The 24,639-nt window shown below is 40.7% G+C and overlaps 1 protein-coding gene, 1 long non-coding RNA gene and 1 pseudogene across 5 annotated transcripts; 1 reads left to right on the forward strand and 2 right to left on the reverse strand.

Annotated features, from left to right (window-relative positions):
• Positions 1-292: 292 nt before the first annotated feature.
• LOC131311946 (serine/threonine-protein kinase Aurora-3-like) lies at positions 293-8,902 on the reverse strand. Of its 4 annotated transcripts, XM_058339610.1 has the most exons (9): positions 8,677-8,829; positions 8,422-8,483; positions 7,712-7,804; positions 7,102-7,344; positions 6,068-6,163; positions 4,911-5,125; positions 4,729-4,801; positions 4,542-4,626; positions 529-669 (listed from the first exon to the last, which is right to left on the reverse strand). In XM_058339610.1, the coding sequence occupies exons 1-9, from the start codon at positions 8,702-8,704 to the stop codon at positions 659-661; spliced, it is 906 nt and encodes a 301-aa protein (XP_058195593.1). In that variant the 5' UTR covers positions 8,705-8,829; the 3' UTR covers positions 529-658. The 4 variants fall into 4 exon arrangements, with proteins under 4 accessions (XP_058195590.1, XP_058195591.1, XP_058195593.1 ...); XM_058339607.1 differs by lacking the exon at positions 4,542-4,626 and having other exon boundaries at positions 293-669; positions 8,677-8,894; XM_058339609.1 differs by lacking the exon at positions 529-669 and having other exon boundaries at positions 4,166-4,626; positions 8,677-8,902.
• Positions 8,903-10,615: 1,713 nt separating this feature from the next.
• LOC131311947 (probable LRR receptor-like serine/threonine-protein kinase At1g67720) lies at positions 10,616-19,720 on the forward strand (annotated as a pseudogene).
• LOC131311949 (uncharacterized) lies at positions 15,612-21,712 on the reverse strand. Its single transcript, XR_009195666.1, has 4 exons — positions 21,618-21,712; positions 20,358-20,475; positions 16,656-16,754; positions 15,612-15,747 (listed from the first exon to the last, which is right to left on the reverse strand). It is a non-coding gene; the product is annotated as an uncharacterized LOC131311949 (long non-coding RNA).
• Between the last annotated feature and the right edge of the window lie 2,927 nt (positions 21,713-24,639).

Genomic DNA, 24,639 nt, shown 5'->3' on the forward strand with positions numbered 1-24,639 from the left:
CCAATCGAAGAAAAAATAAAAAGAAAACGTGGAAATCAACATAGCGTTATAGGGAGCGATCACCACTTGCATTAACTTGTTAAGACATAAGGTGGGTTATATGATTTGGTACAGCAGAATCAAGGCACCAATTGGGAGGAGGTGGAGGATTGCAACCCCGGATGTATCAAAACTAGACTGTGAAACTCAAAGAAGGAACCTGAGACCGAAAGTGAGGATTTATTCTGTACCAGCAATTGAAGGCAATGTCTGTACCAGCAATTGAAGGCAATGTCATGGCCTCTACCACAGATTTATTTATTTTTTGATAAGTGCGAATCTGATTAAGCTCAACCACAAAAATCATTGTCTAGGGATGGAATCCCATACAACAACCAACAAATACAACCACAAAAACAGCCAGTATCTAACAAAAGAAAACTATACAGGGAAGAAAATCCTATTAGGTAAGCCCCATTGCCTGCATAGGTCTTGATTCTTCAGAGATTGCTTTACGTTTCTCCTTGTGCTAAGGAAATCTCTAACACCATCTGCAATGCCTTTCATCACCTGATCATGCCCCATAGCTTTCCCTGGAAAATTCGACAAATTCCTCTCTCTCCAAAGCCCATAAATAGCAGCAGCCAAAGAACACGTAAGACTCATACACCTCAAGCTTTTACCCTTCACCTGCACACCATACCAATCAAGGACCTCCACCAAGTTGCTAGGCGTATCCAAAACCATGTTCTTATTAACCAAATGCTGCCACACAACAGTTGAAAATGAGCATTCAAAGTATAAATGTTGATGAGTTTCAGCAGCCGAATTACAGAGAGAACAAGTTCCATCCAAGTGCAAACCCCAACTATTCAACCTATCCTTTGTGCTCAATCTTTGAAGGACAGCCAACCAAAGAATAAAGGACCATCTAGGCACTGCATTACCAGTCCATATAATCTTGTGCCAAGGCTGAATAGGATACCTCTTCCTAATGGCCTTCCAAGCTGACCTAACAGTGAAGATGCCGCTTGGGTAGGTATCCAACTAACAGAGTCTTCAACATTAAGATTTGGTCTCAAACTGGGAGGAGTATGAGCCATAATTGCTTGAATGGACTGATTTCTCAATCTGGGCCAGCACCAATCTCCTTGGTCAATGATAGTAGCCACTTTAGCCCATAAAGCTCTGCCCAAATTAGTCACAACCCTCTCACCAAATTTAGCATACAAAGGTCCCAGAGTGTGCCAGTTATCTAGCCAAAGGGAGGTATTTGCCCCATTACCGACATGATATCTAATAAGAGGTTGGCACAATTTCCTTAAACCAAGGATCTTCCTCATGGTCCACGAAGAATCACTAGGATGGTCCAAATACAATTCTCTTTAATAAAATATGTGTGAATCCATTTTACCGACAAAGTGTGAGCCTTCTTGCACAATGCCCACAGGTGTCGGAGCATAGAAGCCCTATTCCATTCCTTAATTCTTCTGAATCCCAAACCCCCTTCCTCCTTAGGACAACAAATCTGATCCCACTTCACTTTAGCCCCTGAATGCTTAAGTTCAATACCAGACCAAAGAAAAGCCATAAGGGTACTTTCAATCTCCTTAATCACCTTACTAGGGATGATAAAAATAGAGCTCCAGTAGACTTGAATACTAAACAAGACTGACTGAATAAGGCCCTGCCACCATAAGATAAGGTCTTAGAATCTCAACTCAGAATTCGATGAAGAATTTTCTCCTTTAAAATAGCACAATCTGCAGCTTTGAGTTTAGAAGAGATCAAAGGAACCCCCAAGTATTTAATTGGAAAGTGGCCTTCAGGGAAAGGAAGGAATGCCCTCATCTGAAGTTTAAGATGCTCATCAACAACCCCATAGAAAACAGCTCTTTTCTGGATATTAGGTTGCAGCCCAGAAAAAGAATGGAAATCAGACAACACCATTAATAAGATCAAGAAACCTGATCCACACTAGTTGGAATGAATAAATCATCAGCAAAAGCAAGGTGGCACAAATTCAGAGCACTACACTTGGGATGATAAGAAAAACTGCCATGTTGGATTCTATATTTGAGAATAGATGCAAAGGCTTCCATAACAACCAGGAAGAGGTAAGGTGAGATAGGGTCACCTTGTCTTAACCCTCGCTGACCAGGAAAGTATCCCTCCATACTCCCATTAATGACCACTGAGTATTTAGCTGAGGAAACACATTGCTTAATCCAGTGCACAAACAAACTAGGGAATTCCATGTAAATTAAAGTATCAAAAAGGAACTCCCAGTCAACAGAGTCGTAGGCCTTCATAAGATCAATTTTAATTGCACATCTAGGAACCCCATGATCACAATTAGAACCTCTAACTAATTCTTGCATCAAAAGGACATTATCAATAATTGATCTACCTTTGATAAAAGCAGACTAAGCTTGATCAATAACAAAAGGCAAAACATTCTGCATTCTATTAGCCAGGATTTTAGTACTTGACATTGCAACAAGATATAGGTCTATAATCTCTGATAGAGGATGGGGCCCTGACCTTTGGAATCAAGGAGATAGCAGTGGCATTCCATTCTTTAAGATGCATCCCAGAATCAAAGAAAGAGGCAACTACAGCAACAAAATCACTACCTACCAGTTACCACATCCCAACTTTTCTGGAAAAACATAGAATTGAACCCATCAGGCACAGGAGCCTTATCCCCATTAATGGACATGAGAGCAGCCTTAATTTCAGATTCAGTAACAGGGGCAATAAGCATATCCCTAAGGTGAAGTGGAACAGTTAGATGGATAGCTTGGGAAAGAGCAGGAATAGGGGTCAAATTTTCCTACAAAAGGAGTACCCAACAAGCCAATGTAGTAACCCAAAATCTCCTGCTTAACAGCTTCAGGACCATCAATCAATGTACCAACAGAATTTGTAAGACTAATGATAGTGTTCCTTGCCCTATGGGAGCACATCTTCCGATGAAAGTACCTAGAATTCTGGTCACCCAGAGCAAGCTAGTTAACCCTAGCTTTCTGCTTCAAAAACGATTCCTCAGCCAATCTTAACTCCACATACTTGCCCAACAACTCTTTTTCAGTATGGCAAAGAACAGAATCAAAAGGGGTTTTAAAATACAGATCTTGAGCTCTGTCTAATTCTTCCTTGGTCTCACAAACTCTTTTACTGATGTTAGAATAGAAATGAAGATTAAACTTTCTAGGAGCACCTTTTAATCTTCTCAACTTAGTAGAGAGCACAAACATAGGTCTACCAAGCACAGGCTCATTCCAAGATTGAACCAAAACATCTTTAAAACCAGGGTTCTGAAGCCAAAACTTAAAAAATTTGAAAGACCCTTTTCTATGAAGACAAGGCAACACAGTTAAAACCATGGGGCAATGATCAGACATACCAGGAGCAAGAAAAGAAGCTTCACAGGCAGGAAAAGACACCAACCACTGATTATTGGAGATAACTCTATCAATCCTACTCTTATTATCCCCCAAACCTCCTCGCTTATTGGTCCAAGTGAACCAAAAACCCTTGGCAGGTAAATCATCATGCATAATATCAGCCAAACATTGATTAAAGTCAGCAGCTACATTAGAATCAAACCCCACAATTCTCTCTGAACCTGATCTAACAGTGTTGAAATCACCCATTTGAACCCATGGTTTATTACCAAAGCTGTCTTCTATCAACATCCTTATTATGCCCATACACAACAGATAAAACAAAAGAGGCAGAACCATCCGTAGGAAGAAATGCAGACACAATCAGCTGGTCAGAAGAATGTATGACAGAGCAACCAAATACAGAGGGATCCCAACCAAGGAAAATCCAAGCAACTGGACCCACAGAGTAGTTTTGGACACACTTCCAGTGAGAAGGAAAACAAGACTTGACAGTAGTAGAAATATTAGAGTCTCTACAACACCCATAACCGACAGCGTATGAAAACTTCCCCCTTTTTCTTATTCCCCTCCCTTTCCCCCCTTTTTTTTCATGTGAGATTTCATTTTACCAAATATAGGCCCAGTATTGATATAATAAACCTATAGTTTCAGTTGATTAAGATACTTAAAGTAATACTCTAATTACCAAAAATGAAAAATCTTCAGCAATCAGCATCTTCATCGAATTCTCTTCTGTCACTAGTGCTCTCTCAAGTCTCAACCTTCTCTTATGCGCCAAAAGATTAAGGCCAAAGCTAACAAAAATTTACCACTTGAAGATCATGAAAGAAACATAATGGTTTATCGGATATTGATAGATACATAGCAAATGGAATCCAGTTGTTTCCAAATATTTTCAGTTCTAAAAGGAAGTTCTGTAGAGTGTGTGCCAGTTGACAAACACGACCCTTCTCCCCTCATCTGTCAATAACCTCATGTTACATTCTGCTTACATTTGGAGTGCTCAGAATTAGAGGCTAGAAGCTGAACTCTAGTAAGTAGTCACACTTTTGCTGCCCTACTACGTTAAACAAACAACAATAGACTAAGCTAATTCCTCAGTCATCCAAGGTTCAAAGGACAACTAAGGATTGAATTTAGAGCAGGTACCCGATGGATCAGCATTTTTTATTATCCAAGGGTGCTCCATGATCTTCTGAAGCGATAGCCTTTTGGACGAGTCCTTCACAAGAAGCTACGCAAAATTCAGGAAACACTTTATAAACATCTGAATCCTTGCCTGCAACAAGTCTTTTAAACTCACATTACAACAAGTGGTGCTGATAAACACGCTTACCCGGATAATGAGATTTTTAGCTTCTGACGAAACATGAGGGGTGGAAGGGAATCTGAGGTCAACCTTCATAATCCTGCATTCAATTCAAAGTTGATTCGTTCATATGTTCACCTAATTTTCAAAATTTTAAGAGTCTTAAGACATCAAAACAAGTGGAAAAAAACTAGAAGTGCATCCTCTACCTTCTGAATGTATCAGTTTGGCTCTCAGCCTCAAATGGAGGGACGCCAAATAAGAACTCATAACACAGGATGCCCAAAGTCCAATTATCAACTGCATAGTCATGGGCTTTGTTTTCCACCATTTCTGGTGCTAGATAGTCCAGAGTTCCACACATGGTGTGTCTCTTGCTTCTGGATTGAACAGACCACCCAAAGTCTGCAATCTTCAGACGACCCTACAGCCATTACAGAAGGCACTTAAATAGAATATCAATGTTGCTCCGGATTACTACATGCCACACAATGACACAACACTTCAAGGTTCTAATCACTTAACCCAAGTTGATGAATTTACCCAAACCACTATGGGGAACTCCCTACCCCAATTACAGAAAATCCACAAGGGGATAAAGTGGATTTTGCCAAAATGTTGGATCATAAAAGATTGTTGTCTTGCCAAGCTGATTGAAGGATTTACTTCTTTTCTCTTTTATAAGGATAAGTGGCTTGCGGAAAATGTTGGTTTAACTAGTTCCGTGCCTCATTAGTCATTAGCCAAATATCATACATTACAATATGCTGAGACAGTTCTCATGGCATATGCGTAAGATAAAAACTTTAGAAGAACTGAAGAACATCCCTTGCAACTTGGTGATCATGCAGGACTGATGTACACAAAGCCAATCAAGGTAGCAAAGCCATTTCATCTGATCTATGGAACAATTTCTCTGGATTCAGAGTTGGTTTAGACAATATAGATATACAAACAAGTAGCTAAAAAAGAACATCCAGTCAGCACGAATAAGCTATCTGAAAACTGAAAATACACAGGACAGTTTTCTACGGATTAAGCTTGCCTATATTGGGCTCAGGAAACTATCGAAAGACATTAGTTGTAGTTCTCATTTCTCCTTGAATGTGCAAAAAGGTCGGAATGATAAGCCACGTTGTCAACTAAGTGTCGATACTAAGATAAAGATTAATGAGGATTTTGTGCAAACATAAAAAGGCAGATTACTTCGAAAAACAGATACTAAAGAGAAAAACTTGAGCTCTACTGTTTGTTTAAAAGCCAGCGGGATATCTATCAATTCAGATTATATCATTTTCCTTGAATGAACTAAATCAGTAAATTCCCATTTGAAAAAATGTGCAGTCGCTTAGGTTTTGAACAGTACCTCGTGATCAAGCAACAAATTCTCTGGCTTGATATCCCGGTGAATCACATCCTTCTCGTGACAATACGCCAACGCTTGAGTAAGGCTTGCAATGTACTACAAAATTCCAATAGAATTACATAAAAGTTAAGATTCTGAAACACAAACGAATTTAAAGTTGAAATCCATAATCAACAGCATAACAATATCACAAATTTTGTTCAATAAGAAACAAAAGTGGATCATTGACACACTCCATAGTAGAAATAATTGCAGGAAATCCTTTGACAACCCAGATTGTGTATCTTAATTACATCCCTGCTAAAGACAATCGGCTGAATCCCGTGAAATCATTTCTTAGAAGTTTCACTTCTTTTATAAGCATTTGTTTCTTGAATAATCCACATCAGTTCTCCTCCTATTGCTACAAAGATTCCCTTTCTATACAGAAAAGGCCCATTTCAATGCTTGTGATTTTACGAATAGACAGATCAAAACAAAAAACCAAGCTATTCTGATTCTGATATTGAAACCCAAAAACAAACGTATCAAAGGAAAACCACCAAAACATAACCAAAAAGTACTCCCAAATTTCTGGTATGGAATCTACCTGAACCAACACACACAATCACATAGAGAGAACGCAAACAGAAAAGCACAACTCAGAGATTTTACATGGTTCCCCATTAGGTAATTGGGTACATCCATAACTTCTACTAGTTTTACTTGATTCTCCAATTGGGAAACACCAGGTTCCATTATATACCAAATAACGAAGAGTGTACCAGTTATATCAGCTGCATAAAGCAAACTATATATCCTAGGATTTACATCACTAACTACTGTAATACACTAATAGCCCTATTTAGGTTTAGAGGGCGTGCCTTGAGCACTGCCCCCATTGCAGTAACCGAATTGGCAAACCACGCCCCCGAAGACTTCACAAACCAAACAATGTCACCTTCAGCATAGCTGAAACCCTACCACAATTCGAAATAAACCAATGTATAAACAAATTAAAGGCATGAGTATTCATAGTAAGAGGGAGAGATTACTGTAGCGGCCTGTCTCTCGCCAAGATGGCCGGTCTTTCGGAGCTGGCGATAGAGCTCGCCGCCATGTGCATACTCCAAGATCAAGTAAATCCGGTCATCGTCGTGGAACCATCCGTACAACCTGAGCACGTTAGGGTGTCGAAGATTCGTCTGGATCTCCATCTCTCTCTTCAGCTGGTGGTGCAGCTTGTACTTCTCTATCTGCTCCTTGAATATCACCTTCAACGCCACTATGAACTTGCTCTGCAACCAAAATTTCCAAAATTACCAGGTCACAAAATCGAACAAACCCGGCCCCAGATTAGTCAAGGTGCCACTCCGGATAGCTGAGTTATCCAAAAAAATGAACAAACTCACATGCACCGTACACGCAATCTTAGTGAATCAGTTTAGTTTCTCTCTATATAAAGGCACATATGTATGTATATGTAACGTGGTTTACTCTTCGTCACCTAACCCCTGACAATGCTCTCCGCTTCCGCTCTCAATCCTCGTTCATGCACTTTGAAACCTTGGTCTCGCGAATTTGAACAGTTTGGAATGTTTGTAAAAGATGCTTTCGCGCGCTTGTGCTCAGGCACATTCACAATTATGTGATTTAGGGTTTTACCTTGAGTTCACGAGCGAGGTATACGCGGCCGAATTTGCCTTTGCCGAGGGGTTTTCCGATCTCGAAGTCTTGCAACGACCACTGTTTCTGAGCCTGTACAAAAATTAGCTTTAGCTCGTAGGAAATTACTTCGACAGAATATTTCAAGCATTTGATTTCCTCCTAATGTCTAAAGTAAGCCTCAAGTAAGAAATGCAGTTGCATCCACCTTATTCAACAGACAGAGTTACAAAGTACACTCTCAGTCTCTCCCAAAGTAAGGTTGTCTTGAGCTACAAAAAGTCAGACATAGATATTCGAACACAAATATGTCCGGAACCGTATGATGCACTGGACAAGAGCCCCTCACTATGTATGTGTGGAAGTCACACTTATTCAACGGCTCCGAACACATCTATGCCCAAATCTATGTCAAAACCTCTGTATCCGATTCCAAAGCAATTAGGGTTTATTGTAAGGTGCTCTCACAATTGATCCCATTCGTAACTTGATCGTATAACTGTCAACAAAGCTCACAGACCAGGACATCAGATCAGAAAGGGAAAACCGAATAACAGAAAAGAATCACAGCCAAAGTTTTTTCTGTATTCCAAAAAAAAAAAACTTTGGTCAAAAAGCATATACACTATTAAGGATGACACATAAACATTCAGCTTCCAAAAACACAAAACTATTAACCAAAAGCAACAAATAACAACGCAGGCGGTTACCTTCTCGCTGCGACTGCCGCTGCCTAAACCTCCATTCCTCTTTTCATTTGATACTGCAAATCCTACGACCACGTAAAATAATCCATTCAGATATCCCAAGCCCGGGGAAAAAACCATACTCCTAAGTCCTATCAAGAGCTAAAAAGAGAGAGCAACAGACCTAGAAAATACACATACTGTTTCAATAGTATCTAAGAGCGCTATAAGCAGGTGTAGCAGAATTTTACATACAAGATGTACAAGTATAAGGAGAACCTGGTTGGGAAGAATGGGTGAAGGCCATAATTGCGTGTCGACGGAGGAGGGTTTAGGAGGTGGCGGCAGGCGACTGTTACCTCGATCGTACGTTGGTGATGAAGTTGGGAGATTTCCAGAGCAAACGCGACATCGGAAACGGTGTGTGTGTGTGTGTGTGAGAGAGAGAGAGAGAGAGAGAGAGAGAGAGAGAGAGAGAGAGAGAGATTTTGAAAATTGGGCTCACAGAAGGGGCGGGGGAATGCAAAAGACGTAGTTCAATTGAGAGGGAAATTTTAGAAATGGCCCCTTTAGTTTCAACACAATCTCAGTTTTGTCCCCCCAGTAGCCATTAGTACAATGCTTAACCTTGCAGTCAGTTTTGACATTTCAGGGCCTTTTCCCACGTCTCTCAATTTCAACTCCTTAACTATGTCTCTCAATTCAACTCCTTAATTAGGCACTTTTCCGTCAATTTGGGAAGTAGACATTATCTACTGAATCTAATAGATACGTTGACCAAACTTTAAGATGAAAAGCGTTGCAATTGATATTAGGAGACAAAACTGAGACTGAGTTGAAACTAGAAAGATCATTTCTAATTCAATTGAGAGGGAAATTAAGCTCAGTAATTGACACTTGAGATTCGGAAAACTTTGGGTAAAATAGTAGTATGGAAAAAAGAGAGTAAACATTCAATCTTGATTGGGATGACTGTTGAGATTTAATTGCAAGGGCAAATTTATTTCTTTTAGCAAATGTCGTCTATTTTGGAACTCCCATAATTAAAAACTTGGGATCCCACATTGAGCTAACTAGAGCAATACCTAAATTTAGCAAATGAGTTGGGAACCATGCTTACGAGTCATGGGGAACTTATGTGGGAAGCAGTAGCACATTGAAGACCAAAATGAAAAGAAAAGGCTTGCTAAATACTAAGAGTCTCATCTAGGAGTTAAATTAGGAGCCCACTGGGGGATGCTCTTAGCCACCAAATAGCATGAGTAAATAAATTTACATTTAGGAGCAAGTCCATCCATGTGTCAAATCCTATGTCTATGCCATAATTTAGCACACGCAAAACCCTCTCCAACCTTGTTCCAAACTCATCATCAAAATTTTGGCAAATCTCATTCTTGTGCTAATTTTGGCATCAACTTTAACAATTGGCAAACTTTGGCACATTACCTTACCCATTTATAATTTGCATAAAAAATGAATGAGACGAATTTAATTCAATGCTTAATATTTGAGGTTATGTTAAAATGGCCTCAAACCGATGCAGTGTCGTTATTATTTTATTTTATTTTATATTCTCATAAATCATAATTTTAGAGCAATCAATTACTGAGATGCTAAAGCCATCGACGGTAGCTGCACCGATCACCGCACGGGTCCACTCTGGGTCCCACATGGATGATCCATGCCATTCAATAATTTAAAAAAATCGAGTGGGTGTGAGAAATATCAATTTTATTTGACATGTGTAGGTACTTGATCTTTCATTTTTTCCATTCATATTTCAAGATCCAATTATCTCAATAAATAATGGGAAGATTAGATCGAGCACCTACACATATCGGATTGAGCTGATTTTTTACAAAGTCACTCATTTTTTTTAAAAAAAATTATTAAATGCCTCGGATCATCCATCCCAAGTAGAGCACCGTAGTCATTTTAGATTGGTGTAGCCACCGTCGGTGGCCATTGCCGGGCTCATAATCACTCCAGAGGAGAATTTACACTGGGCTTGGAGGCATTTGTACGTAGCATCTCTAAGATAGATACGGTGTCGTGTGGTATCTTCCCGGTAATACTCCTCATGATCCCACAAAAAACAAAAAGTCCGTTAACACATACTTTTCAAACACATACTTTCGGACAAAATGAAGAGTTTTTCACTCTGAAAATCACAACCACTGAAGTGTTAAGACCGCAGTCAAGTTCCAGAAAGACTTTTCAAACACATACTTTCGGACAAAATGAAGAGTTTTTCGCTCTGTCAATCACAACCACTGAAATGTTAAGACCGCAGTCAAGTTCCAGAAAGACTGTTATCTCTTCTTCATGATCTTCAATGGGTTTGATTTTCAATACCCTTCTCCTAATTCTATGCTTGATTCCATCTAGTCTGTGCCAAGTGAAAGGTATGTGTTCTTCTTACAATTATTAAACTGAAAAATCTTTCAGAAAACAAATTCCATTCAACATAATGCTCAAACAAGTTCTCAGACACTTGATTATGCCATGCTGCAAAAGAAACTTGAAAACTCCCCAAATTTTCTTCTTTCATTGACCACACACACAGAGAGAGAGAGAGAGAGAGAGTCAGTTTATTGAAGCACAAGAAAATGTCTGAACTTATTATACCTATAAAGATGATGACAATCTGTTTATGTGTAAGCAATTGACCAAAATCCCCACTACAAATGCAGAGTTCATCAGTATAGACTGTGGAGGCACAAGCAATTACACAGACCAACACACCAGATTGGAATGGGTTTCGGACACCGGAATCATGAGCCAAGGAAAACCACTACAAGTAGAAAACCCAAATGGAGACTTGCAACCACAGTACAAAATACGCCGGGACTTCCCCGTAGACAACAAGAAGTACTGTTACACTCTAAGCACCGAGGAGAGAAGGCGGTACCTCGTCAGAGCGACCTTTTTATATGGTACTTCTGCAAATGAAGACACTTACCCCAAATTCCTGCTCTACTTGGATGCAACTAAGTGGGCAACGGTGGCAGTGCAAGATGCTTCAAGAGTATATGTGAAGGAAATGATCATAAGGGCACCCTCGGATTCCATTGATGTGTGCTTGTGCTGTGCAACTACTGGTTCTCCGTTTATCTCCACTCTTGAGCTCCGGAGTTTGAATCTTTCAATGTATGCTACCGATTTTGAAGATGGTTTCTACTTGAAAGTAGCAGCCAGAGTGAATTTTGGGGCTGCTTCCAAGGAAGCTGTAAGGTAACTAGCTCATTATTCAGTGTTCACAGAGGATTAGCACGACGACACTTTTCTTCTCAGATTTTTGGGTGCCATTTAGGATATAACCAATAAAATACGTACTACCAAAACCACTTGACGCTGATATTAAAGCTCTGTGAGGTTGCAGTTTTTAGAATCCGGTTCATGACTTTACAGTCGGAAAAACTCAGGAAACTTGATTAGTTTGACAGTTTTGAAAAATTGTTTTCGGAGAATTTCGATGAAATTAAGAAACATGCTAACGAAGGGCCTAATATTACCGAAATCCTGCTCAAAGTGAATAAGCTAAAAAAATGACTTTGTTTCAGAAAGAATTTTCTGAAAAATGTTACGGAAACTGATACTACAACTGCAACCAAACAGGGTGTTGCAAAAACCAAAACCAAAAAACTAACAGCATGACCTTTTCCAGGTACCCGGACGATCCATACGACCGAATATGGAACTCGGATCTTGAAAAAAGACCAAACTATCTGGTAGGAGTAGCCCCTGGCACAGAGAGAATAAATACAACAAAGAACATAAACGTCAATACAAGAGAATATCCACCTGTGAAAGTAATGCAAACTGCTGTTGTAGGGACAAAAGGGGTTTTAAGCTACAGGTTGAATCTAGAGGACTTCCCTGCCAATGCTCGAGCTTTTGCATATTTTGCTGAAATTGAAAGCTTGGGGGCGAATGAAACACGAAATTTCAAAATGGCGGAGCCTTATATGCCTGACTATAGCAATGCTGTGGTGAATATTGCCGAGAACGCAAATGGAAGCTACACTCTCTATGAACCGAGCTACATGAATGTGACACTGGATTTTGTTCTGTCGTTCTCCTTTAGGAGGACCTCGGATTCTAATCGAGGACCACTGCTCAATGCAATTGAAATAAGCAAATACGTACAGATAGGCTCAAAGACATATGAACAAGATGGTAAGACCACGTACCGTAGATCATAGTGCGTCAGAAATTTTGAAAGATGATAGATGTGCTTTACAAGTATGTGCTAATTTCTCTTTATTTTTACATGGAAGTTAATGTTCTCAATGCCCTTCGCACCATGTCTGCTGAAAGTGTTCAAACAAGTGAAGGCGATCCCTGTGTGCCGGCTCCTTGGGAATGGGTGACTTGCAGCTCTAACATACCTCCAAGAATCACAAAAATGTAAGTCCTTAGTGTTGAAATCAGCACATGGGCTGCTGAAGTGTGGCTCCAATTCTCTCATTGGTCAAAGATGGCAGCCTTGGCAGCCTTTGTAGACTTCAAAAGATTTGCCTAAATCTTGAAAATCCCAGGCATGGGATTGCAGTAAATGAGCCTCTCGTGGCTCATGAATAGGGCTCCAGGTTTTGGCTATAAATTGGAGTCCTCTGCTTGGGGTTTGTATCTCTCTTGAGTGAGAGACCAGAGAGGAGAGTGAGGTAGTGTAGAGAGAGTAGAGCAACGTGAGGGCTCCTCCTTCGGGAGGGAGCCGAGCTCATCCTAGGAGGCTCTGTCAAAAAGAGAATGATAGAGCATCTGAAAATCAGAGAGAGTTTGAGAGCAGCATATGTATGCATTTGTATCAGTCTCTGAGTGAGTGTGAGTTTGAGTGATTTTGTAATCCTCCTCTTCCTCTATAAATAGAAATTTGTCGGCCCTCTCCCGTGGACGTACCCGATTTTGGGGAACCACGTAAATCTTTGTCTCTGTGTTTGTGTGTGTGTTTGTGTTCTGGTTTGGTCCTTAGTTTCCGCAACAATTGGTATGTGGAGAGCGTGTGCCGGTCAACGCCACATGGGCGGTCAACGCTGACTAGGCGACGAGTCAGCGGCCCAGTAAGCAGCCACGTCAGCGACCACGTGGCGGTGCCACGTCAGCAGGAATGTCCCATTTTGGTGACACGTCAGCAGGTCAACGCTGACATGGCAGTCCAGTCAGCGGTACAGTGGCTGGTCAATGGTCAAACTGCCAGTTTTGGTTTTTTGCGATTTCGGGGCCATTCGGACTCCGTTTTTCGCGTATGATTAGTCGATTTTGACTATCTCGACGTTCCGGACGCAACCGCGGGCTCCGTTTTCGGATTGGGGGCTCCTAGGCCGGTGCGAGCGCTTAGCGGAGCAGACTTGCAGAGATCGGAGGTTGATCGAGGCAAACATGCGCGGAGCTAGTGAGCAAGGATACACTCGGGTTGGTAGTGACACAGGCGCTCACTAGTGCATTGGTTTGCGGAGATGATTGACAGTGATCGGAAGCAGTCTGGTTCAATCGGATTTTGTGCTCTGTGATTGGGCACGGTGCGTTCGGGGTTCAGTCGCGGAAGAACTGGTCTTGCAAGGAGACACTCGGTCAGTTGGTAGATACACTTCCGGTGTGGGGGTGGTGAAACTTCTGATGGCTAGCAGTGACACAGGCGCTTGACTAGAGGGGCAGAACGGGATTGACGAACGTGGATTACAGCATCCAGGGGTGATGCGAGCGCTTAGGCAGCAGAGGAGCGCGGATAGAAATGGACTTTGCTGCGGATATCTCGGGATTGGGATGTGGAGCATCCGGGTTTGGATGCGGAGCACTCGGTTGAGGGGGTGCAATGTATCGGCGGTGTTGCCGATATGAGTCACGGATATCTAGCTGGGTTGTTTTAGCCTCCTCGCAGGTGATGTGTGAGATTATCTGGCGAGTGGAGCCTCTGGTGTGAGCAGGGGATAGCTGTGGTGCTAGAGTGGCGGATTGCAGTCGGACAACGCTGCGAATTCAACGATTACCCCACTCGGGTGTAGGGGGTGATTATTGTTGGGGTACACCCTTAGTGGGTGGGTGTGACCACAGGGGATCACTTCCCCTTGTTGTATGAAAAGTGCAGTGTGTGCACTGTGTGTGTGTGAGTAAAGCTGAAGGTGGAGCTGCCACCGTTATTGGGGAATTTGATTTTTGAATCTACTGCAGATCTGTCCGCTGAAGTTATTGGGAGTGAGTTTGATGGTGGTTCAAGCTCAGTCCACCTGATTCAATGTTAAGCACCTTCGGGGTGCATGCGCCTCTGGGGCGCCTGGCTCAATCGAGGTTGAGCATTTGGCTTGATGTGGGTCAAGCATCTGAATTTGTATATGAATCTGTTGCCGGGACTTTTGAGTTGTCGCGCGACTTGTCCGAATCTGTTCTGAAGTTTACTCGAAGACTTCGGAAATCTGGCTCTTCTGTTGGTTTGTTCCGGTATTTTGAATTTGTTAAGAGCATCTGTTATCTGCAGTCAGTCTGTTTGTTTGTTCTGTTTTGAGAGCACTGTTGTTTGCTTCTATAGTTTGCTCTCTTGTCTCTCTTTGTTTGTTCGAGTTTGTAGAGAGTCTGTTTGTTCTGTTTTTGGATTGTATTTGGGGGCAGCATCGGACTTTTTGGAGAATTGTCGTCAAGGTGGAGATTGTTGAAATCAGCACATGGGCTGCTGAAGTGTGGCTCCAATTCTCTCATTGGTCAAAGATGGCAGCCTTGGCAGCCTTTGTAGACTTCAAAAGATTTGCCTAAATCTTGAAAATCCCAGGCATGGGATTGCAGTAAATGAGCCTCTCGTGGCTCATGAATAGGGCTCCAGGTTTTGGCTATAAATTGGAGTCCTCTGCTTGGGGTTTGTATCTCTCTTGAGTGAGAGACCAGAGAGGAGAGTGAGGTAGTGTAGAGAGAGTAGAGCAACGTGAGGGCTCCTCCTTCGGGAGGGAGCCGAGCTCATCCTAGGAGGCTCTGTCAAAAAGAGAATGATAGAGCATCTGAAAATCAGAGAGAGTTTGAGAGCAGCATATGTATGCATTTGTATCAGTCTCTGAGTGAGTGTGAGTTTGAGTGATTTTGTAATCCTCCTCTTCCTCTATAAATAGAAATTTGTCGGCCCTCTCCCGTGGACGTACCCGATTTTGGGGAACCACGTAAATCTTTGTCTCTGTGTTTGTGTGTGTGTTTGTGTTCTGGTTTGGTCCTTAGTTTCCGCAACACTTAGTACCATCGACAATTCTTGTTTCCTTTGAATTTACAGTACAAGACAGAGTCATATGTGACTACAGCTCACCACCCACTCAAAACAAGAATTGCACCTTCTATCCATCCACATATCTGGTAGATTACTGGATTTCTTAACTGCAGAATACATATGTCAAAATTTTAAAGTCAGTGGTGAATTCCAAGAGCAGAAATCCCGCACAGGCATCTGAAATAATAACACTTACAAGAAAACTTGTAAATGGCACTTACAGAAGATATATCTATCTCTAACATAGTAGCCAAGTTGTTTCCTACTCACTCATTTATCTTGTGTTTTCTGAGCCTATATGAATCTACTCACCTGCTTGGCCAGTATGCTGTCAGGCAAGAATATGCAGGGGGAGATCCCATCGGGGCTTGAGACCATGGATGCATTGACAGAGCTGTAAGTGCCATTATACTATACAAAACATTATTGTCCATCTTCAATCTCGCCACGCAATTTGGTTTATAAGTTTCCATTATCTTAGGTGGTTAGATGGAAACTCCCTCACAGGATCAATCCCTGACATGAGTCATCTGATCAATATAAAGATTGTGTAAGCTCTTTACCTAAATTTTAAGAGCCCCAACAGCTTGAGGGAGAGGATTTCATTTACATATACTGTTGGTGAACATGTAGGCATCTTGAAAACAACAAACTGAGTGGTCCACTATCTTCTTATTTTGGAAGATTACCAAGCTTACAAGAATTGTAAGTAGCTTTGAATAGCTTAATTTCTGCGTAGTAGATTAGTTTAGCCTCTTCTCTTCTCTTTGTTCTCTCGGTAAGAGTAAGACTTTAGGTGTTGAAGGTTTTGAGGATGTTTTTCCTCATTTACATAAAATATGCAGTAATTGTAAATCAATATGTTGACACTTGACAGGTACGTACAGAACAACTCCTTGAGTGGCAAAATCCCTCCAGCATTGTTAGCAGGAAATGTAACTTTCAAGTATGTTTCTACACTGTTGAATGTGCTTTTGATCAATGCAAACTAGTCACCATCGAAAATACCATATACCATTGGGGATTTTTTGGCTTCAATTTGTAGGAGTACGACTTTCTTTCGACGCCACAAAGACTTGCCAAGTCACGATCTTTACGTTAGTATTTCAGAGAACTGCAAATTCACAAGAGCTCATAAATAACGAATCTCCTGCACATAAGTTTTTAGATTTCTATTACAAACTAAGATATACTAGGACATGAAATATTTGGAAGTAAATTGGAAACCATTCTCTGAGCATAATGCATGACAAAAGATCCATGGAATATGAAACTATGATGAAACGCAGATATCTGAAAACACTCCACTTCATCACGCATTATATGAAAGAAGAACTAATTACACTTTGCAGTCAGGGATAATAACCACAATGATGCAAAGTACTAAAGCAGTATATGCATACGTGGGTGAGCGACCAACAAAGGTAATAGATTAGCACCTTGTTTTCTACCGCAGCTATAAAGGCAATCCTGGTCTAAGTCAAAAGGGAAAGCGTAAGGCCCATTACACGATGATACTTGGAATTTCAATAGGAATACTTGCGATTATTGCCTTCCTACTGTTTGGAAGCTTGCTACTGCTGCGCTACCTTCGAAAAAAGACTCATCAGAGAAGTGATGGCAAAGGCATGTGCCCCACCAATTTTCCAGCTATTAGTTTCCAGATTAAGTGCACCGTTATTTGCATATTGAGTATTGTCCAAATTATCTACCAGATGATTCGTTACGTATCAGAAACAAGCCTTCAAGTTCCTACTCAATTGTACGAGGTGGACATTTAATGGATGAAGGGGTCGCAATCTTTATTCCCCTCTATGAGCTAGAAGAAGCTACGGACAGTTTTTCAAAGAAAATCGGGAAAGGAAGTTTTGGGCCAGTTTATTATGGAAGAATGAAAGATGGGAAAGAGGTTGCAGTTAAGACCATGGCTGATTCAACTAGCCATGGAACAAAGCAATTTGTGACCGAGGTAGTCTCCTTATCATTTGCTGCATAAACTTCTTCACCACACAATTTATTTACGAACAAAAAATTACAAGCAAAAACCATCATAACAAGTTTCAAAACGTTTAAACAAGTCAGTAGTTACAGAGTATGCTCGCAGGTTGCTCTCATGTCAAGAATCCATCACAGGAACTTGGTTCCTTTAATTGGATACTGTGAAGAAGCAAATCAGCGAATGCTGGTCTACGAATACATGCACCATGGAACCTTGCGGGATCACATACATGGTTTTCCACTATACTCATGACTCTGTCCTTTCCTCTTTCGAATTGCTGCAGAAACAGCTAAACCTAAATCTTTAATGTACCCACAGATTCGGGCAAACACAAGCACTTAGATTGGCTGGCTCGTCTTCACATTGCAGAAGATGCTGCCAAAGGTTGATTCAGAACTTCTTTGCCGGTAATGTATAACTGAATTTTGTAGTCAAATTGCTAATCAGAAATTGGGGCTTATATAGGACTTGAATACTTGCACACTGGATGCAACCCCAGTATCATTCACCGGGACGTGAAAACAAGCAATATTCTTCTGGACGTTCATATGAGGGCAAAAGTGTCTGATTTTGGACTGTCAAGGCAAGCTGAAGACGATCTAACTCATATATCAAGTGTGGCACGGGGAACAGTAGGATACCTTGATCCCGAGTAAGCATACCGGTTTGTGTATTCCAAAGATCAAATGTTAACTTCTCCATGAAGCTTTACGAATTTAGTTTCGTCCACAGGTACTATGCAAACCAGCAATTGACTGAAAAGAGTGATGTTTACAGTTTTGGAGTTGTCCTATTGGAACTGATCTCTGGAAGAAAGCCCGTCTCAACTGAAAATTATGGTCCTGAATGGAACATAGTTCACTGGGTATGCACATTTGTAGTTTTTATTGATTTTGACGATAAGATTTGCATTATAGGTTCAAACTTTAGGTAACTAAACCTACTCAAAGAAATTAACTATATGGGAATACAGGGCAAGAAAAAGGATGCACGGGATTTTATTACAGATAGAGAATCACAGCTGTCTAAAGATATTTTTAAATTTGTCGAAGATAAGAATCTACGAGGTTAGAACAATCTTTCCTGGCTAACTCAATGTCATGCAGAAAAATATAATGTCTGAAGGAAGTATTAAAACATCTAAAACAAGATACAGTTTCTAAGCTTGATGAAGCCTGAGTAAAGTACAGCATCTAACACCTGAAAGATGCAGCAGCCTGGAGTCCCTGAACTGTCAAATTCTGGTTGGCCGCTGATGACTTATATACACCTTGACCTGATCTAGTGATCTATGATTCATCTATACAAGGTTGAATTGCGAGTAAAGACAAACGCCAATGAAGAAGACACAATTTGGATAATCCTAATAACGGATATACCTCATAGTCACATACGAAGCCAGAAAGTCACTTAACAAAGAAAAGAAAAGAGTCATGAATGTAGTTGCTCCATTACATGGAGATCTCAACCATTTCAAATACAATAGCAAGCCAATTTCCCTTGAAATGAGCAAAATGCGTGCAACTTGCGCTTCCAGCCTTAGCAAACAGAGTTAGGACATCAAAGCGTGAACTTCATCAATATCAATGCATGCAACTTGCGCATTTTCTCCATTGTAGTCAGCATTTTTGTTTTGCAGGCAAGGTCATTGATTCTTGAAGGGGATGTAATTAGCATCATCGATCCTACCCTCACAGAAAGTGTCAAAATTGAGTCCGTATGGAGGGTCGCTGAAGTTGCAATCCAGTGTGTCGAAAAACATGGATATTCCCGCCCAAAGATGCAGGAAATAATAACGGCCATACAAGATGCAATCAAGATCGAGGAAGGAAATGACAGTTATCTCCAGGGAGTCCAAAAGCACAATCTGCACGCAGAACACTACTAACGAGCTTTCTCGACATAGAGAGCCCTGACTCATCCAATGGGTGCCTACACCCATCTGCAAGATAAACATCTACTCAAACCCCTGTAAAACAACACTAAAGATACTGGTGTATGCTTAGTGACAATCGTTTGGCTTCCTGTTGATATACCTATATAGCAGATTTACAAAACTTTCAACTCAAGTGATGAACAAATTCCTCTTGCTCTTCACTGATGGATACATGCTAACATTGACTGATATATATGCATACAATATTGAACTTGTTGACATCAAATTGTTTGAAATTGTTTTGGTTTGTTGATATGTTGAAAGGCCCCTTGGGTACATTTCACCATTTTATTCACCCCCATGTGAAAATGTGGGAGGTACGTAGTCGGGATTAGCTAAAGTTGGAGATCTCAACTTCACCGTGAAGCTCAGACCACTGCTGGCCCACTGTAGGTCACCTTGATAATCCAAACCATTCATTTGGCAGGGTTGCTGAATCAAATAGTCGTGAAAAAAAATCACCTTGTTCGAAGACTACAGCTACATGATGAAACCTACCATGCCGTATAAGTAGCTACACAAGAGGTGCAAAAAATTTGTGAAATATCCCGGTGATGTAACGGAGCCTTCTAATTTATCAACACGGTATCAACTGTATCTGAGACTTCCCCAACTAATCCTTCTACGTGCTGTCCTCCGTCCAACAAATACCGGGTGAACTTTTTTGATCGGCAAACTAATTTCATTCAAATGATAAAAACACAAATACATTTGCAGTGTGTTTTATATTCCAAAAAAGGTGGGATATAAAGTAGAATGGAGTTCTAGTATTAACCCAGCACCATTAGTCCGGTGAACCTTCATTGTTAGTCACAAACAAGTGAGCCCTATGTATCGTGAAGGGCTTTCCTCTCTCTTGGAGCCACCAACGGCTTAGGCTTGGCAATTACCCGCGTAAGTCTGCAATAGATATTGAATCAACAATTCTAATCAAACACTGAATATGATGTCCATAGCTATGCAGGCGGGAATGACAAAGCATCTCCCAATAGAGCAGTGCAAAGCGGCCAGATTGGCTGCTCATTTTGGCAATCGACAACTCGGATCTTAACCGAGCAATGGATGATTCAAATTTATATGCGCTCAGAATCGATCCGAGTTGTCCGTGCCGAGATAAATGGCCGAATCAGCCGCTCTGCACCCGCTCGGCAGGGATATGTTCCATGCTCATATCCGTCCAAATAAACATGCTCATAGAGCATGTACTGTATCTATATGAACACAGACACAAATAAAAGTAAATGGGCATGTGCAATGATGTGGAATGGGGAAAAATATGACAGTTGTCAGGACCAATGACTGGAGTATGTGATAAACCGCATTTACGTGGTCACGAGCCCAGATCACTCTCAGTTTCAACATATGGCTAAACTTCAGACATTGCAAGATTATAAATGCAAACATACCACCCACATAACTGAATATATACAGTGATAAGCATAAAAATAGAATTGGGGATAGTGTTGTGCAGTAGTGTGCGCAGCACCCACACGGTGTTGCGCACTTCCGAGCCGTCGGATCGTGCATCCGACGGTTCGAATCTCATCACGACAACACAAGAGGACAAAAAGGAGGTGTGGTTATAAAAAAAAAGGGAAGTGTGAAAATCAATTACCTAAAAATAAAACGAACCAAACAGAGCCTTAAGTACCAATTTGTGTCGGCTACACAGATCCGTTATTTTCATTGGGTTCTGTCCAGGCCATCGTGTTCTGTGATATTCAAGAAGAAAAAAAAAACCTAGATCTTTTTCGATTATCGCCTCTAATGTCAATTTTGATCTACCCCTCTTACCATAAACTGTAACCATATCATTCTCCCTAACTACCACATTTGTCCATAGTTGCTACCCCTTAATCTATTTTATCTTTTATCGGTGTTATCCCTACCTACCATATTGCGTTGGAATATTTTCGTTTCAAATTCCGTCTCACAAATTCTAAAACGTAACGTTGGACGGTCTCAACGTTACATGTAAATGCATAGTTAGGCGAAATTTATAAAAAACGGGTTTCACGAGATTAAGCGGCGAGGATCATTACCTGAGATGGAAAGGGAAACAATACAGCTCACCACCGCCGGCGGTGGACGAGAGAGGACGTTCACAACACACTATATGCGTAAATGTAATATGCACTCCTTAATTTAAACGTAGGTGAAATTTGCAAATATGATAAACATAGGGATACAACATAAAATATGGAGAGTTATTTTTCACCCATTTCATACACACAACGTACAGTTCTCGTTTGGTAACACTTATAATTTGATTGGTTTAACATATTTTCTGAAAATTTGATGAATGATTTTTGGTATCAATTAGTATAAATGATCGCTTGTTTATCTTTTCTAGATTATTTGAAAAAAAGAAGTTGGATTATTTAAAGCTCTAATTTGCAACATTTTTGCTTATTTAGAGTTATAAAGTACATTGTACTAAAAATACTTAGTTCAAGAGTGTTTTCGTAAAATAATTATGCTTAATTTAGACTTTCACTTGATAGTAAGCTGTTCTACATCTTATTAAGCAAATAATTTGAATTTTTATTTTAGCTCATAAGAAGCTGCACCATACACATCTTCAACTTATTGTAAGTTTCTTAAGCGAATAATTAGAATAACTATAATCTAGTGATGTAACTTAAAAATGATAACAAACTGGGCCAAACACTGATTTTTGGGGTGCATTTATAAGAAAGTAGGGGTGGGGTGCAAAAATTATTTTCTTCAAATATTTGCAAATATAAGGTTTTTTTTTTTCATTTCAGACATAAAAGTGGGAAGTTTGGACACCATTAATGTATTTCCAGGTGTATGTTTAATTGTTTATAGATAGAATAAGATTATATTAATCGTGTGTTTTGTTATTTATAATGTCGTGTAAGGGGGCAGTTGGTCAATTGTCAACCACATTATCTACCTCCCTTCTATATATATATATATATAAAACATTATCTATACAGAAAGTCTACCCCACCTTTTTGTTTCATCCCTCCCAATCGCTCTCAATCTCACCGTCCAAAAATATTTTGGACGATCCAGATTGTAAAATACTCTTTCCTAGAGAAGTGTTATTTTAAAATTCAGACCATTGATTGCCGAAACAGACGGTGAGATTAAGCGCTGCGATAGATGAGTAGTGAAACAAAGTGGTGGGTAGCACCGCTATTATCTAAAATAATTTTTTATTATTCTTGTGTTTGGTTGTTAATGTTGTGTAGGGGGGTAGTTGCTTAATTGGGTACATCCATAACTTCTATTAATTTTACGTGATTCTTCAATTGAGAAACACCAGATTCCACTATATACTAACGAAGAGTGTACCAGTTATATCAGTTGCGTAAAGCAAACTACATATCCTAGGATTTACATCACTAACTACTGTAATACGCCAATACCCCTATTTAGGTTTAGAGGGCGCGCCTTGAGCACTGCCCCCATCATAGTAACCGAATTGGCAAACCACGCCCCCGAAGACTTCACAAACCGAACATTGTCACCTTCACCATAGCTGAAACCCTACAATTCGAAATAAACCAATGTATAAACAAATTAAAGGCGTGAGTATTCATAGCAAGAGGGAGGGATTACTGTGGCGGCCTGTCTCACGCCAAGATGGCTGGTCTTTCGGAGCTGGCGATAGAGCTCGCCGCCATGTGCATACTCCAAGAACAAGTAAATCCGATCGTCGTCGTGGAACCATCCGTACAACCTGAGGACGTTAGGGTGTTAAAGATTCGTCTGGATCTCCATCTCTCTCTTCAGCTGGTGGTGCAGCTTGTGCTTTTTTTTCTGCTTCTTGAATATCCCCTTCAACGCCACTATGTGCTTGCTCTGCAACCAAAATTTCCAAAATTACCAGATCACAAAATCGAACAAACCCGGCCCCAGATTAGTAGAGATGCCGCTCCGGACAGCTGAGTTATCCAAAAAAATGAACAAACTCACATGCACCGTACACGCAATCTTAGCGTATCAGTTTAGTTTCTCTCTATATAAAGGCACATATGTATATATATGTAATGTGGTGTACTCTTCGTCACATAACCCATGACAACGCTCTCCGCTTCCGCTCTCAATCCTCATTCACGCACTCTGAAACCTGGTATCGGGAATTTGAGCAGTTTGGAATGTCCATAAAAGATGCTTTTGAGCGCTTGTGCTCAGGCACTGGCACGATTATGTGACTTAGGGTTTTACCTTGAGTTCACGAGCGAGGTATACACGGCTGAATTTGCCTTTGCCGAGGGGTTTTTCGATCTCGAAGTCTTGCAACGACCACTATTTCTGAGCCTGTACAAAAATTAGCTTTAGCTCGTGGGAAATTACTTCGACAGAATATTTCAAGCATTTGATTTCCTCCTAATGTCTAAAGTAAGCCTCAAGAAAGAACTGCAGTTGCATCCACCTTATTCAACAGACAGAGTTACAAAGTACATTCTCAGTCTCTCCCAAAGTAGAGAGATTTTTCAGTGCCGAGCGGGTATATCCCACATGGTATCCGCTCAGCGCATCCAAACTGCCCGATACACTTTTGGACGGCTCGGATTGAAACCCTCTCTCTCCTCTCACCCCAACACTTTCTTTTTCCTTTTCTCTCTCCAATGAGTCGTTCAAAAACGAAATAGACGGCTCGGATGCGCGAGCGGACACCACGTGGTACCCGCTCGGCATTGAAAATTTTTCTCCCAAAGTAAGGTTGTCTTGAGCTAAAAAAGTCAGACATGGATATTCAAACACAAATATGTCCAGAACCGTCCGATGCACTGGACATGAGCCCCTCACTATGTATGTGTGGAACTCACACTTATTGAAAGGCTCCAACACATCAATGCCCAAATCTATGTCAAAACCTCTGTATTCGATTCCAAAGCAATTAGGGTTTATTGTAAGGTGCCCTAACAATTGATCCCATTCATAACTTGATCGTATAACTGTCGACAAAGCTCACAGACCAGGACATCAGATCAGAAAGGAAAACCCGAATAACAGAAAAGAATCACAGCCAAAGAAATTATGTATTCCAAAATAAAAAACTTTGGTCAAAAAGCATATACACTATTA

Source organism: Rhododendron vialii, chromosome 12a (assembly GCF_030253575.1).
Source record: "Rhododendron vialii isolate Sample 1 chromosome 12a, ASM3025357v1".
Lineage (NCBI taxonomy): Eukaryota > Viridiplantae > Streptophyta > Magnoliopsida > Ericales > Ericaceae > Rhododendron > Rhododendron vialii.

Coding starts and splice junctions, on each gene's coding strand:
- LOC131311946 (XM_058339607.1), bottom strand. CDS start 8,704: ATGGCCTTCACCCATTCTTCCCAACCAG. Junction 8,484..8,676: donor CACCCATTCTTCCCAACCAG/GTTCTCCTTATA, acceptor ACGTGGTCGTAG/GATTTGCAGTATCAAATGAA. Junction 6,164..7,101: donor GCGAGAGACAGGCCGCTACA/GTAATCTCTCCC, acceptor GGAATTTTGTAG/TACATTGCAAGCCTTACTCA.